This window comes from Phyllobates terribilis, unplaced genomic scaffold (genome assembly GCF_046119375.1).
Source record: "Phyllobates terribilis strain yellow unplaced genomic scaffold, ASM4611937v1 Scaffold_5__5_contigs__length_657084704, whole genome shotgun sequence".
NCBI classification, from domain to species: domain Eukaryota; kingdom Metazoa; phylum Chordata; class Amphibia; order Anura; family Dendrobatidae; genus Phyllobates; species Phyllobates terribilis.
The window spans coordinates 485,285,367-485,298,126 of record NW_027362765.1 but is presented as its reverse complement, the minus strand read 5'-3'; the positions used below and the strand labels follow the sequence as shown (position 1 = coordinate 485,298,126).

The 12,760-nt window shown below is 41.3% G+C and overlaps 1 protein-coding gene across 3 annotated transcripts in view; it reads right to left on the bottom strand.

Annotated features, from left to right (window-relative positions):
• A1CF (APOBEC1 complementation factor) overlaps window positions 1-12,760 on the bottom strand; it is a 91,807-nt gene that overhangs the window by 14,673 nt on the left and 64,374 nt on the right. For 2 of the 3 annotated variants that reach the window (XM_073685494.1, XM_073685496.1), the window contains one exon: window positions 4,462-4,676. In XM_073685494.1, the coding sequence (XP_073541595.1) occupies window positions 4,462-4,676 (215 nt within the window). The remainder of the gene's footprint in view (window positions 1-4,461; window positions 4,677-12,760) is intronic. The other variant, XM_073685495.1, reaches the window with a different exon arrangement.

Here is a 12,760-nt window from a genome sequence, read left to right as displayed (position 1 = left end):
CCTCAAGCCAGAGGTGTGGTATTCCACTCCCGGGTAAGGATGGAGTGTGGAACTGAGCTCAGTTGGCTGCATGCACTACACACATCCCATTTCCGAGGAACAGACCGATGGTACTCCCACTAGAGAAATGTGCAGGTACGACAGTGTCTGTTCCTGGCTGGAGTGGGAGGGGGGTGGAACATCCCAGTAGTGTAGGGGCAGATAGGGGGAGCAGTCTGGGTAGTGCTAGGAGCTCATTGGGTGCTGGTCACCTGAGCTCACACATAGAGGGAGTATATAAGGTGGGCACCATCTTAGGACAGGGTCTTTTGCAGAGTGAGGTCAGTCTGTCAGAGTTGAGTCAGAGAAGCAGAGCAGAGGAGAAGAGCAGCTCCAAGGCCCAGAGAGAGAGAGGAGAAAGAAGGACCCAGAGGGGGAGAAAGAAGGAACTCCAAGAGCCCAAATTAGACCAGAGGGTGAAGAGTTGGCAACAGGGTACCGGATCCCAAGCTGGCAGAGGCTACAGCACACCTTAGCCAGGAACCGGAGGTCGTGGGCAGGACCGATCTGCCACGATCACCCACTAAATCCACCCGGAAGGCAGACCAGGAATAGGGTCAGGGAACCCAGAGACAAGGGTTTACCACCAAGAGGCCCGAGGGAGCCGGACATAGGTGGATCCCTGGTGGGGAAGGCCAGAGAAGAGGACAGGACAGAAAGGGAGCTCAGGACCACGCTCCAGAATCACCTGGGGGTTGGCTGAGTCCAGGACCTGGTGGACGCAGCACGGCTCGGGTGGTCACTTAAGGCCGGAGTGACCAGAACAACTGCAGTAAGTAAACAAACCCTGAACTGCACAGCCCGACTCTGAGTCTCATTTCAATCCTCGCTGCACCATCACAACCCCCATCCTCTGCAACTGACCCCCTGAGGCTATACCCCTCCCGTTGGGGGTTATACTACCCGAGCTGCACATACATCACCAGCCTCAGCGGACCCTGCTGCAGCGGCGGCCGTATTGACCGCAAATCAACGGGTGGCGTAGTCGACACAAAAGAACATCTAGTAACATCATAAGGACTGCCACACACTGAGCTTGACACCCTGGGCACGGACCGGGTCACAGCCACTCGGAGACTACAACCCCCATCTGATCCGGCTCCGGGTATCCCCAACAACACTGGCCCAGGGGGCGCGTTACCTTCATCTTGCAGGAACTACTGACACACTCCAGCCACATGAGGTCTGGCATTGTCCTGCATTAGGAGGAACCCAGGGCCAACCGCACCAGAAATATGGTCTCACAAGTAGGATCAGCCTGTAGTGTGTTTTTCCACTTTAATTTTGGGGCTGACTCCAAATCCAGGCCTCCATTGGTTAATAAATTAGATTTCCATTGATGATTTTTGTGTGATTTTGCTGTCAGCACATTCAACTTTGTACAGAACAAAGTATTCAATGAGAATATTTCATTCATTCAGATCTAGGATGTGTTATTTGAGTGTTCCCTTTATTTTTTTGAGCAGTGTATATATATATGTATATATAGCCTGTATTTAAGTGCACTGATATCCTGCCTACTTCTACATACAGTGGTGGCCAAAAGTATTGGCACCCCTGCAATTCTGTCAGATAATACTCAGTTTCTTCCTGAAAATGATTGCAATCACAAATTCTTTGGTATTATTATCTTCATTTAATTTGTCTTCAATGAAAAAACACAAAAAGAATTGTCCTAAAGCCAAATTGGATATAATTCCACACCAAACCTAAAAAAGGGGGTGGACAAAAGTATTGGCACTGTTTGAAAAATCATGTGATGCTTCTCTAATTCGTGTAATTAACAGCACCTGTAACTTACCTGTGGCACCTAACAGGTGTTGGAAATAACTAAATCACACTTGCAGCCAGTTAACATGGATTAAAGTTGACTAAACCTCTGTTCTGTGTCCTTGTGTGTACCACATTGAGCATGGAGAAAAGAAAGAAGACCAAAGAACTGTCTGAGGACTTGAGAAACCAAATTGTGAGGAAGCATGAGCAATCTCAAGGCTACAAGTCCATCTCCAAAGACCTGAATGTTCCTGTGTCTTCCGTGCACAGTGTCATCAAGAAGTTTAAAGCCCATGGCACTGTGGCTAACCTCCCTAGATGTGGACGGAAAAGAAAAATTGACGAGAGATTTCAACGCAAGATTGTGCGGATGGTGGATAAAGAACCTCGACTAACATCCAAACAAGTTCAAGCTGCCCTGCAGTCCGAGGGTACAACAGTGTCCACCCGTACTATCCGTCGGCGTCTGAATGAAAAGGGACTGTATGGTAGGATACCCAGGAAGACCCCACTTCTTACCCCGAGACATAAAAAAGCCAGGCTGGAGTTTGCCAAAACTTACCTGAGAAAGCCTAAAACGTTTTGGAAGAATGTTCTCTGGTCAGATGAGACAAAAGTAGAGCTTTTTGGGAAAAAGCATCAACATAGAGTGTACAGGAAAAAAAAAGAGGCATTCAAAGAAAAGAACACGGACCCTACAGTCAAACATGGCGGAGGTTCCCTGATGTTTTGGGGTTGCTTTGCTGCCTCTGGCACTGGACTGCTTGACCGTGTGCATGGCATTATGAAGTCTGAAGACTACCAACAAATTTTGCAGCATAATGTAGGGCCCAGTGTGAGAAAGCTGGGTCTCCCTCAGAGGTCATGGGTCTTCCAGCAGGACAATGACCCAAAACACACTTCCAAAAGCACTATAAAATGGTTTGAGAGAAAGCACTGGAGACTTCTAAGGTGGCCAGCAATGAGTCCAAACCTGAATCCCATAGAACACCTGTGGAGAGATCTCAAAATGGCAGTTTGGAGAAGGCACCCTTCAAATATCAGGGACCTGGAGCAGTTTGCCAAAGAAGAATGGTCTACAATTCCAGCAGAGCATTGTAGCATTGTAAGAAACTCATTGATGGTTACCGGAAGCGGTTGTTCGCAGTTATTTTGGCTAAAGGTTGTGCAACCAAGTATTAGGCTGAGGGTGCCAATACTTTTGTCTGGTCCATTTTTGGAGTTTTGTGTGAAATGATCAATGATTTGATTTTTGCTTCATTCTCTTTTGTGTTTTTTCCTTGCAAGCAAATTAAATAAAGATAATAAGACCAAAGAATTTGTGATTGCAATCATTTTCAGGAAGAAACTGAGTATTATCTGACAGAATTGCAGGGGTGCCAATACTTTTGGCCACCACTGTATATGATTGTATATTAACTATATATGTTTGGCATATATGCACCTATGGATTTATGTACATGATCTAGTTTATTGCCTATTATGAATTTGTATGGGGGACAATTTGGAGGGAGATACTGTCTCCTGAGCAGGGTCTTTTTCCATCCATTTTTTCCTGCTCAGTTATCAGCTGTTTTTTCACCAGTGTCGACGTTGTGATTTATTGTATGCATTATAATGATTTAATAAATATAGTTTGTTTTCCTATCCCTTTTGTTTCTATGGGTCTTATTGAAGTGTATTAGTCATAGACTATCACTAAAACGCCATCTCTGGTAATAACAACCACCCATGTCTTTTTTGGTTCAATATACCGGGGATAGTATCTTTATACGTGTCTTTTCTGCCTGGCACTGGCTCAGAGAGGTCATAAACTGTTCCTGCCAGTGATTCAGTAGGTCCACGTCAGCTGAGAATCTCTTCCTCTTCTAGGCTGCTCTGTCGATGGAGAGTGACTGCCAACGTCATGCTGATTGACAGCTGGCTCCCCGCAGTTAGACAGCGGGGAGCCGGCTGTCCATCAGCATGATGTCGGCAGTCATGCCCTGTTAACAGAGAAGAGAAGTCGCTGCTCTGTCGACAACGTGACATCAGTGGAAGCCGCGGAATCACTGGCAGAAGTGGTCTGTGACCGCTATTTGCCAGCAGAGATCAGCACCGGGCATAACACTCAGATAGTTAGCAACTAACTGCCTGTAAGTTCTTAGAACCGTAGTAAAAAAATTAAATAGTCCCAGATAACCTCTTTAAGAAGTGTGTCTTAATACTTTTGAGACATTGGCCCCAATTCATCAAGATTGGCATTCTTCACGCCAGACTTGATGAGGGTGCGATTTGGAGTTAGAGGCGCCTGATTTAATAGACCTCTTAATAAATAAGACACATCTTAACAGTGGCATGCGCCCCAATGCGCCTTGCCACAAATCCCACTCCAGTTGCAGACTGGAGTAAGATTTGTGGTATAAGGTATACCACTGCTCGTCATGAATTAGATGAGCCATGCACGTCTAACCACTGCCTTTTCTGTTGGAGCTGGCCAAAACTATTGTGAAAACACAAAGTCGCAAAAATGTTGCAACTTTTCCAAGTGTTTTATGAAATTTGGCATTAACACTTTGATGAGTCGGATCCACAGTGTATTATATTATGTGTTTTTCCTTAAATCTGTTCCAGTAATTGGTTAAAAACGACACAAATAATTCATCTTACCTGTGATGCCAGTTTGATGCCCTGTGGTTTTAAAGCCACAGCACTCATGGGTGTGAGCTCCATTCCTGGTAAAATATCATAGAGTTTCTCTTCTCTCTTGTCTCCTTTCATCTGGTATCCCAGACATCCTCGGCCCAGACCAGTATATGCCAGGTATCCCCGTCCTCCCAGTCCTCTAACGCCCGCAGCCCCTACAGGTACACTCATGTAAATTTCTAGGAATGTAAGAAGGCGTTAAACTGAATCAAATCAGCAGAAAATCACCCAGATTCACGCTATAATAAAGAAGCTGGCGCCATGAGCATTGAACATGCCTGAAACAATGGAGTCACAGTCAGCGAGTCTTAAACTAAAATATAGTAGCTGCCATACGGAAAAACTTTCCAGCATGCAGTAAAATGCTATCTACTATAGATAAAAGGAAGAGCGCCCCATGTGGCCAGAGTAACATTATTAGGAATCCAATATGACCATAAATACTGTATATTTCTCCTCTTCTTAACCAGACAAAATGTCAGCTAAGTATCAAGCTGTTAAGTGGAAAAACTGGAAATTTTAAGAACCCAGTTTTCTATGATAAAGGTGTAATGTCCTTCTTCAGATATTTGTCCTCCATTGTTCAGTAGATGTTTAACACGCGCTAGTTCCAACTTTCTATGAAATTATTGCACAAATTACAGCATTTTAATTGCTTTAAACACATATTGTACTGTCCAGATTATGCACAAGCAGCATTAGTATATTAGAGCTGTAGATCACCAATATTATTCCTCATCCTGATGAATTAGAAAATTTAGGTGATCACATTATAATAAATTGGAGCTGTGATCACGAGGCACCTATGGAATCCATAGTGGCGTTTAGCTCCTTGAATAAGTAATTTAGGCGAATATCTAAATCCTGTCATATATGTTCAATACAATCATACAAAAATATTTTTTTTCATGGTCAATATCATATAAAGAAATGATTGTTTTTACAAATGTGCATTGTATGATATTCTGCTATTCCTCTAGGGAATGTATGAATAATTTGACAACTTTATGTTACAATTTCCTTTGCCAAAGGGGCGTGTCCTTATATATTCTAACACTGCAGGCCACATCCCTGCATAAGAGGAGTGTCAGTGCGAAAGTGACAATTTAATTATACAATTCCTAAAGGAATATCAGAGAGACAACACAGATGAGAGACATCAAAAAATATTTTCCAGACTAAATAGATATTTACTAAACAGACATGTCAGGAAAACTAACAGATCCTCTTTTACTAATTAAGGAAAGAATTAAAAAACATCAAAAGATTTATCCTGACATAGCGTGAATGCAAGACATGGCATATATTTCAATATAAGGATGACTAGCCTAAGCTCTAGACCCAAGGAACTCTTGGCTGCAAAATCTCATTTTATATAGCTTAAAGAAAAGGTTCTAAGAACTTGTGTAGAGCTCAATAATTGCAGTTCAATTATATAAACATGTACACATAGAGTAATGATTAAATCTAAGTACATCCATTTTGCATTCTATGATTTTACATATCAGGACTAGTGCTCACCCGAGCATACTCGGCGAAATGGTTAACAAAACATACTCGCTCATCACTAATCAGGACATAATAAAAAAACACATCTGGTCCTTAGAAGGTCTCAAAATTAGGTAAACACAACCTAAGTAGAACAATAACATAAGACAAATTACATTATGCTGTCAAAAACCAAGCTAAAAAGCAGAAGCAGTTTGTCCAAAAATAAGTACACCCTTACTGCAAGTGGGTCAGTAAGTGGGTACAAGTAGATGCTGCTGTTCAATGTCAGCTAATGACCCCCATGCCTGCCATTATGATTCTCCTGTGAACGCCGGCTCATGGCCGGCATTCATTGGAAATTGTCATTTTCTCTACACATAGCAGTGCTATGTATAGTACAAGCGATCAGACAATCACAGCTTAAAGCTCTCTAAGGGGATTATTAAATAGAGTAAAAAAAAAAAAGGTTGTTTTTTTTTAAAAAAAAGTAAAATTTAAAAAAACAGAGTTCAAATCATACCCCTTTTACCACATTAAAAAGAAAACAATGAAGAAAAATTTGGTATTGCTGCATTTGAAAAAGTCTGATCTATCAAAATATAAAGTAAATTAATCCGATCGGTAAATGGCGTAATGAGAAAAAAATCGAAACAAAAAAAATTACGTTGTTTTGGCCAACGCAACAGTGCAGTAAAATGATATAAGAGGCAATGAAAATATATCTACCCCAAAACGGTATCAATAAAAATATCAGCTCTGGGTGCAAAAAATAAGTCCTCACCCTGCCCCATATCCCAAAAAATGTAAAACGTTATGGGCCTGGAATATAGCAACAAAAGCACTTTTTTTTTTTTTTTTTTTACAAATTTCTGATTTTCTTTTCACCACTTTAAAAAAAAAACTATACGTGTTTGGTATCTGCGTAGTCATCCTGACCTGGGAAATCATATTGCCATGTTAGTTTTACCATATTGTGAACATAGTAAATAAAAAAACTATTGTGGAATTGCACTTTTTTTGCAATTTCATTGCAACTGGAATTGTTTTCCCGTTTTCCAGTGCACTATGTGGTAGCATGAAAGGTGACATTCAAAAGTACACCTTGTCCTGCAAAAAAGAAGTCCTGATACGGTTTTGTGGATGGGAACATAAAGTTATGGCTCTTGGAAGAAGGGGAGGAAAAAACAAAAACGAAAATCATCAGGGTGTGAAGGGGTTAAAATCCTTGTAATAGCTATATAATAGCAGCATGAGCGCCCCCTGCAGGCTTCATTCTTCAAATGTTCAAGATGGGTTTACTAACAAACAAAAAATCATCTAGTAAATGTAATTAGCGTTAGGGTACCTCCTTAATTCCTAAATGTGTGGACAGTTATCAGGCAGAACTTGCAAGGCAATAAGTTCAACATTTCCACTAGTGAGCACCCTAGTGACTCCATAACAACACAAGACAGGAAGTGTTGTCATAGTGTTGGCAGCGGATCATTCCGGATACTCTCATAGCGTGTTGACAATATAAATAGCTATAAACAGGTACAGATATGATAGGCTTTGTGGAATCAGGAATATACATATCTTAAGTGTCTCTGTGCAGCATCAGCAGGCTGCTTCTCCTCTCATGCACATACACAGGAAACTGAACACAGTCACATTGTCTTTTCTGTGTGTGAGCCTCTGGGAGTTTTTTTTTACTTTATAGACAATACACAAACCTAGCAATAGAACATTTACATACACAGGAATGGAGTTGTTGCACTAAACATATTCCAACACCCCCACTCAACAACTACTTATCCTGTTAGTCCCATTGCAGTTCTGAAGTCCTCAAACTTGGCTCTTAGCAATGGTATTGTCATACCATCAGCTAACATCTTGTCAGACTTGCAATAAACAAACTCTAGTACACCACGTTCTACTAAGTCATCGATGTGTTTGGTCCTTGCACTAATCTTCTCACAGCTGACACATATTCTGCTTCTCGTGGACAGGCAGTTTTTGCATCTTTTGCCATGACTGTGGCTCTGGGTCGGGAAGTGTTCTGACCATATAAGAAAGGCGTCTAGCTCGGATACCTTTGTTTGGTCTTTCTGATCTCCTGACTGGAGGTTGACTTGGTTCTTCTGTTTCTTTCTTGCTGGCTTCAGAGCTTATCCAGACTTCAGTGTTTTCTTTTTCAGTGTCTGGGTTTGGTGATTAAGATTCTTGTTTCTTGGCTTGAATGACTGGTGTAACTTCATGGAATTTGAGTGAAACTGAAATCACTACATCTCTGCTGATTGTTACTGTGTTGGTCTCTGGGTGCAAGATTCTGCATCCCTTTTGAGCTTCGCTATAGCCCACCAGGACTCCTTGCTTTCCATGTGATTCCCACTTGGAACGTTTTTCTTTGGGAACATACACAAACGTTTTGCTTCCAAATATCCTTAGGTGCTTCAGGCTAGGATTCTCACAGTTCCATAGCTTATATGGAGTTTACCTTGAAGATAGCAAGCTGTCGTGATGACTTCTCCCCAATGCGTTGTAGGTAGATTCGCATCAAACAACATACTTCTTCCACTTTCACAGAGAGTGCGGTTCTTTCTCTCTGCAATGCCATTCTGCTCTGGGTTGTATGGGATGGTAGTCTGGAACACGATTCCATTCTTTTTCAAAATGGTTTGCACCTTATCACTTGTATATTCAGTCCCATTATCTGCACGCAGGGCTTTTGGCATTCTTTCAAATTTGTTAAATACTACGGCAAGATATTCTTTAAGTTTCTGTGGAACTTCAACCTTACTGTGAAGCAGGTAGGCGACTGTATATCTGGAGTAGACATCAATAAATGTGAGAAAATATCTCTTCTTGCTTGGAGTTTGAACACTCATTGGACCGCAAACATCTGTGTGTATCAAATCCAGTGGCTGTGCAGATCTAGTGGTGCTTACTTTAGGAAAGGATTTTTTGGACATTTTCCCTTTAAGACATCTAGTGCACTTCATCATTTGACTACGTTGCTTGATTTCCACACCATTTGCAAGTTGACCTAGCTTCCTTATTGCTTCTGGGTCTCTGTGCAAAAGACGTCTGTGCCAAATATGAATACAGTTCTTATGCAGATCTTGTCTAGGACTGTATACTCTTTCTTTGCATTTTAGCTGATAAAGTTCATTTTGGATTTTTCCCCTTGCAAGAGTGTGACCCTTCTTTGATATAATGCAGCTGTTATCTTTAAAAGTAACTATATTCCCTTTTTGTGTAAGCTTCTTTACTGACAGAAGATTGCTTTCAAGACTGGGAACATAAAGAACATGCTTTACTGGGATCTTTCTGCTTTGTGCTGAGGAAACTGGACAGTGGAGGTAGCCGTCTCCTACTCCTTCTGAAGTCATATATTAACCATTAGCTAAGATGACCTTTTCTGACTTGCTTTCATGAAGGTCAGTGAAGAAATCCTTGTTATTCGTCATATGGCTGCTACCACCAGAGTCTATACACCACACATGCTTTGCAGATGAGTCTGTACTGGTATTAAATGCAGTTTCAACACATGCAGACTTTTCCTCTACAGCTGTTTTCACCTTTTGATCGCTGTTCTGCTTTTTAAGCTGACTCATTCTTGCTTTCCAAATTCTGCAGTCTGCTTTAAGGTGGCCGGGCTTTCTACAGACAAAACATTCATGAGTTTCCCTTAGATTGCTCTTATTTTTAGGAAAGTCCTGTGTCTTTAATGCTGTTTCTGCTCTAGATTCATTACTGCTGCTTACATTGTGTGTTTTTCGCTTGAATTCATCTACAAGCTTGCATTTGACATATTCTAGTGTGAGCTCATCATCTGGCCGTACATCTAGTGCAGTGACAAGTGTGTCATAATTTTCAGGAAGACCACTTAATAGTAGTACAGCAACATAAAAGTCTTTAATTTTTTCTCCAATGCCCCTGAGACGCTTCACAATCTCTAGAGTGTTTCTTATATAGTCCAGCATATTCTGTCCATCACTTAGCTTAGACTGATACAGTTTTCTCATGAGATGAAGCTTATTGCTGAGATTTGACCTTTGATGCACTTTCTGTAATTCATCCCACATCTCTTTTGCAGTGGCACATTTGCATATATGCACAATCTGATCATCATCTACACTGAGGGAGATAGTGCTTTGTGCTTTCTGATTCTTCTCTAGTCAATCATCTGGTAATGGATGAGGCACTTGTTCCTGCGTATATTTCCACGTACCTTCTCTTATGAGCAGCATTTTCACCTTAAATTTCCAAGATTGATAATTCTGATTGGTGAGACTTTGCACTGAGAACTTGCAGTGATCCCTGCTTGTGGACATATTCTCTGTTGCTCTGTGCTTCTTTTACTTTGGACTTCTGTTGATGTGTTACTCTTCTGTGTTACGCTGGAGTTCTGTGTCACGCTGGGCCCATAACCTGTTGGCAGCGGATCATTCAGGATACTCTCAAAGCGTGTTGACAACAGAACAAAGCTTTAATTAGCTATAAACAAGTACAGATATGATAGGCTTTGTGGAATCAGGAATATACATATCTTAAGTGTCTCTGTGCAGCATCAGCAGGCTACTTCTCCTCTCATGCACAGACACAGGAAACTGAACACAGTCACATGATCTTTTCTGTGTGTGAGCCTCTGGGATTTTTTTTCACAGGTATGGAGTTGTTGCACTAAACATATTCCAACACATAGGATTTTAGAACACCAGATGGTACTTAATAATTAAAATGTAACTTTTTGTGTAAAATAGACTTTAGTGTGAAGTATATAGGAGCCCTTTGTTAAAAATTACACTTAATTAGATGATATTTTGATAACATTCTTCTTACGGCAGTCTCCAGTTTATGAAACCTGTATTTTATTAAACATTTTTAGGTAATTTTTAATTAATATTATGAGTCCTGTGTTCAGAATCCTCATCTCTTGGTCAGAGTGGTTACAAATAGCATCTATGTCTGGAGAACCTATCCTGTATGACACAGACAGTCCAATGATGTGAACTGACATGTGTGTGTCTGTCTGTGTGACTCTGTATGTGTGGTTGAGCCTAGAATATGTGGACTCTTGGTGGTATATATTTATATGAAGACATATGTGTATGTATGTGCTCTGTATTCAGTACATGTGTGTATGTGCTCTGTGTATACATGCATATACAGTACAGACCAAAAGTTTAGACACACCTTCTCATTTAAAGATTTTTCTGTACTTTCATGACTATGAAAATTGTACATTCACACTGAAGGCATCAAAACTATGAATTAACGCATGTGGAAATTATATAGTTAACAAAAAAGTGTGAAACAACTGAAAATATGTCTTATATTCTAGGCTCTTCAAAGTAGCCACCTTTTGCTTTGATGACTGCTTTGCATACTCTTGGCATTCTCTTGATGAGCTTCAAGAGGTAGTCACCGGAAATGGTCTTCCAACAATCTTGAAGGAGTTCCCAGAGATGCTTAGCACTTGTTGGCCCTTTTACTTTCACTCTGCGGTCCAGCTCACCCCAAACCATCTCGATTGGGTTCAGGTCTGGTGACTGTGGAGGCCAGGTCATCTGGCGTAGCACCCCATCACTCTGCTTCTTGGTCAAATAGCCCTTACACAGCCTGGAGGTGTGTTTGGGGTCATTGTACTGTTGAAAAATAAATGATGGTCCAACTAAACGCAAACCGGATGGAATAGCATGCCGCTGCAAGATGCTGCGTTAGCCATGCTGGTTCAGTATGCCTTCAATTTTGAATAAATCCCCAACAGTGTCACCAGCAAAGCACCCCCACACCATCACACCTCCTCCTCCATGCTTTACGGTGGGTACGAGGCATGTAGAGTCCATCTGTTCACCTTTTCTGCGTCGCACAAAGACACGGTGGTTGGAACCAAAGATCTCAAATTTGGACTCATCAGACCAAAGCACAGATTTCCACTGGTCTAATGTCCATTCCTTGTGTTCTTTAGCCCAAACAAGTCTCTTCTGCTTGTTGCCTGTCCTTAGCAGTGGTTTCCTAGCAGCTATTTTACCATGAAGGCCTGCTGCACAAAGTCTCCTCTTAACAGGTGTTGAAGAGATGTGTCTACTGCTAGAACTCTGTGTGGCATTGACCTGGTCTCTAATCTGAGCTGCTGTTAACCTGCGATTTCTGAGGCTGATGACTCAGATAAACTCATCCTCAGAAGCAGAGGTGACTCTTGGTCTTCCTTTCCTGGGGTGGTCCTCCTGTGAGCCAGTTTCTTCGTAGCGCTTGATGGTTTTTGCAACTGCACTTGAGGACACTTTCAAAGTTTTCCCAATTTTTCGCACTGACTGACCTTCATTTCTTAAAGTAATGATGGCCACTCGTTTTTCTTTACTTAACTGCTTTTTTCTTGCCATAATACAAATTCTAACAGTCTATTCATGAGGACTATCAGCTGTGTATCCACCAGACTTCTGCACAACCCAACTGATGGTCCCAACCCCATTTATAAGGCAAGAAATCCCACTTATTAAACCTGACAGGGCACACCTGTGAAGTGAAGACCATTTCCGGTGACTACCTCTTGAAGCTCATCAAGAGAATGCCAAGAGTGTGCAAAGCAGTCATCAAAGCAAAAGGTGGCTACTTTGAAGAACCTAGAATATAAGACATATTTTCAGTTGTTTCACACTTTTTTGTTAAGTATATAATTCCACATGTGATAATTCATAGTTTTGATGCCTTCAGTGTGAATGTACAATTTTTATAGTCATGAAAATGCAGAAAAATATTTAAATAAGGTGTGTCCAAACTTTTGGTC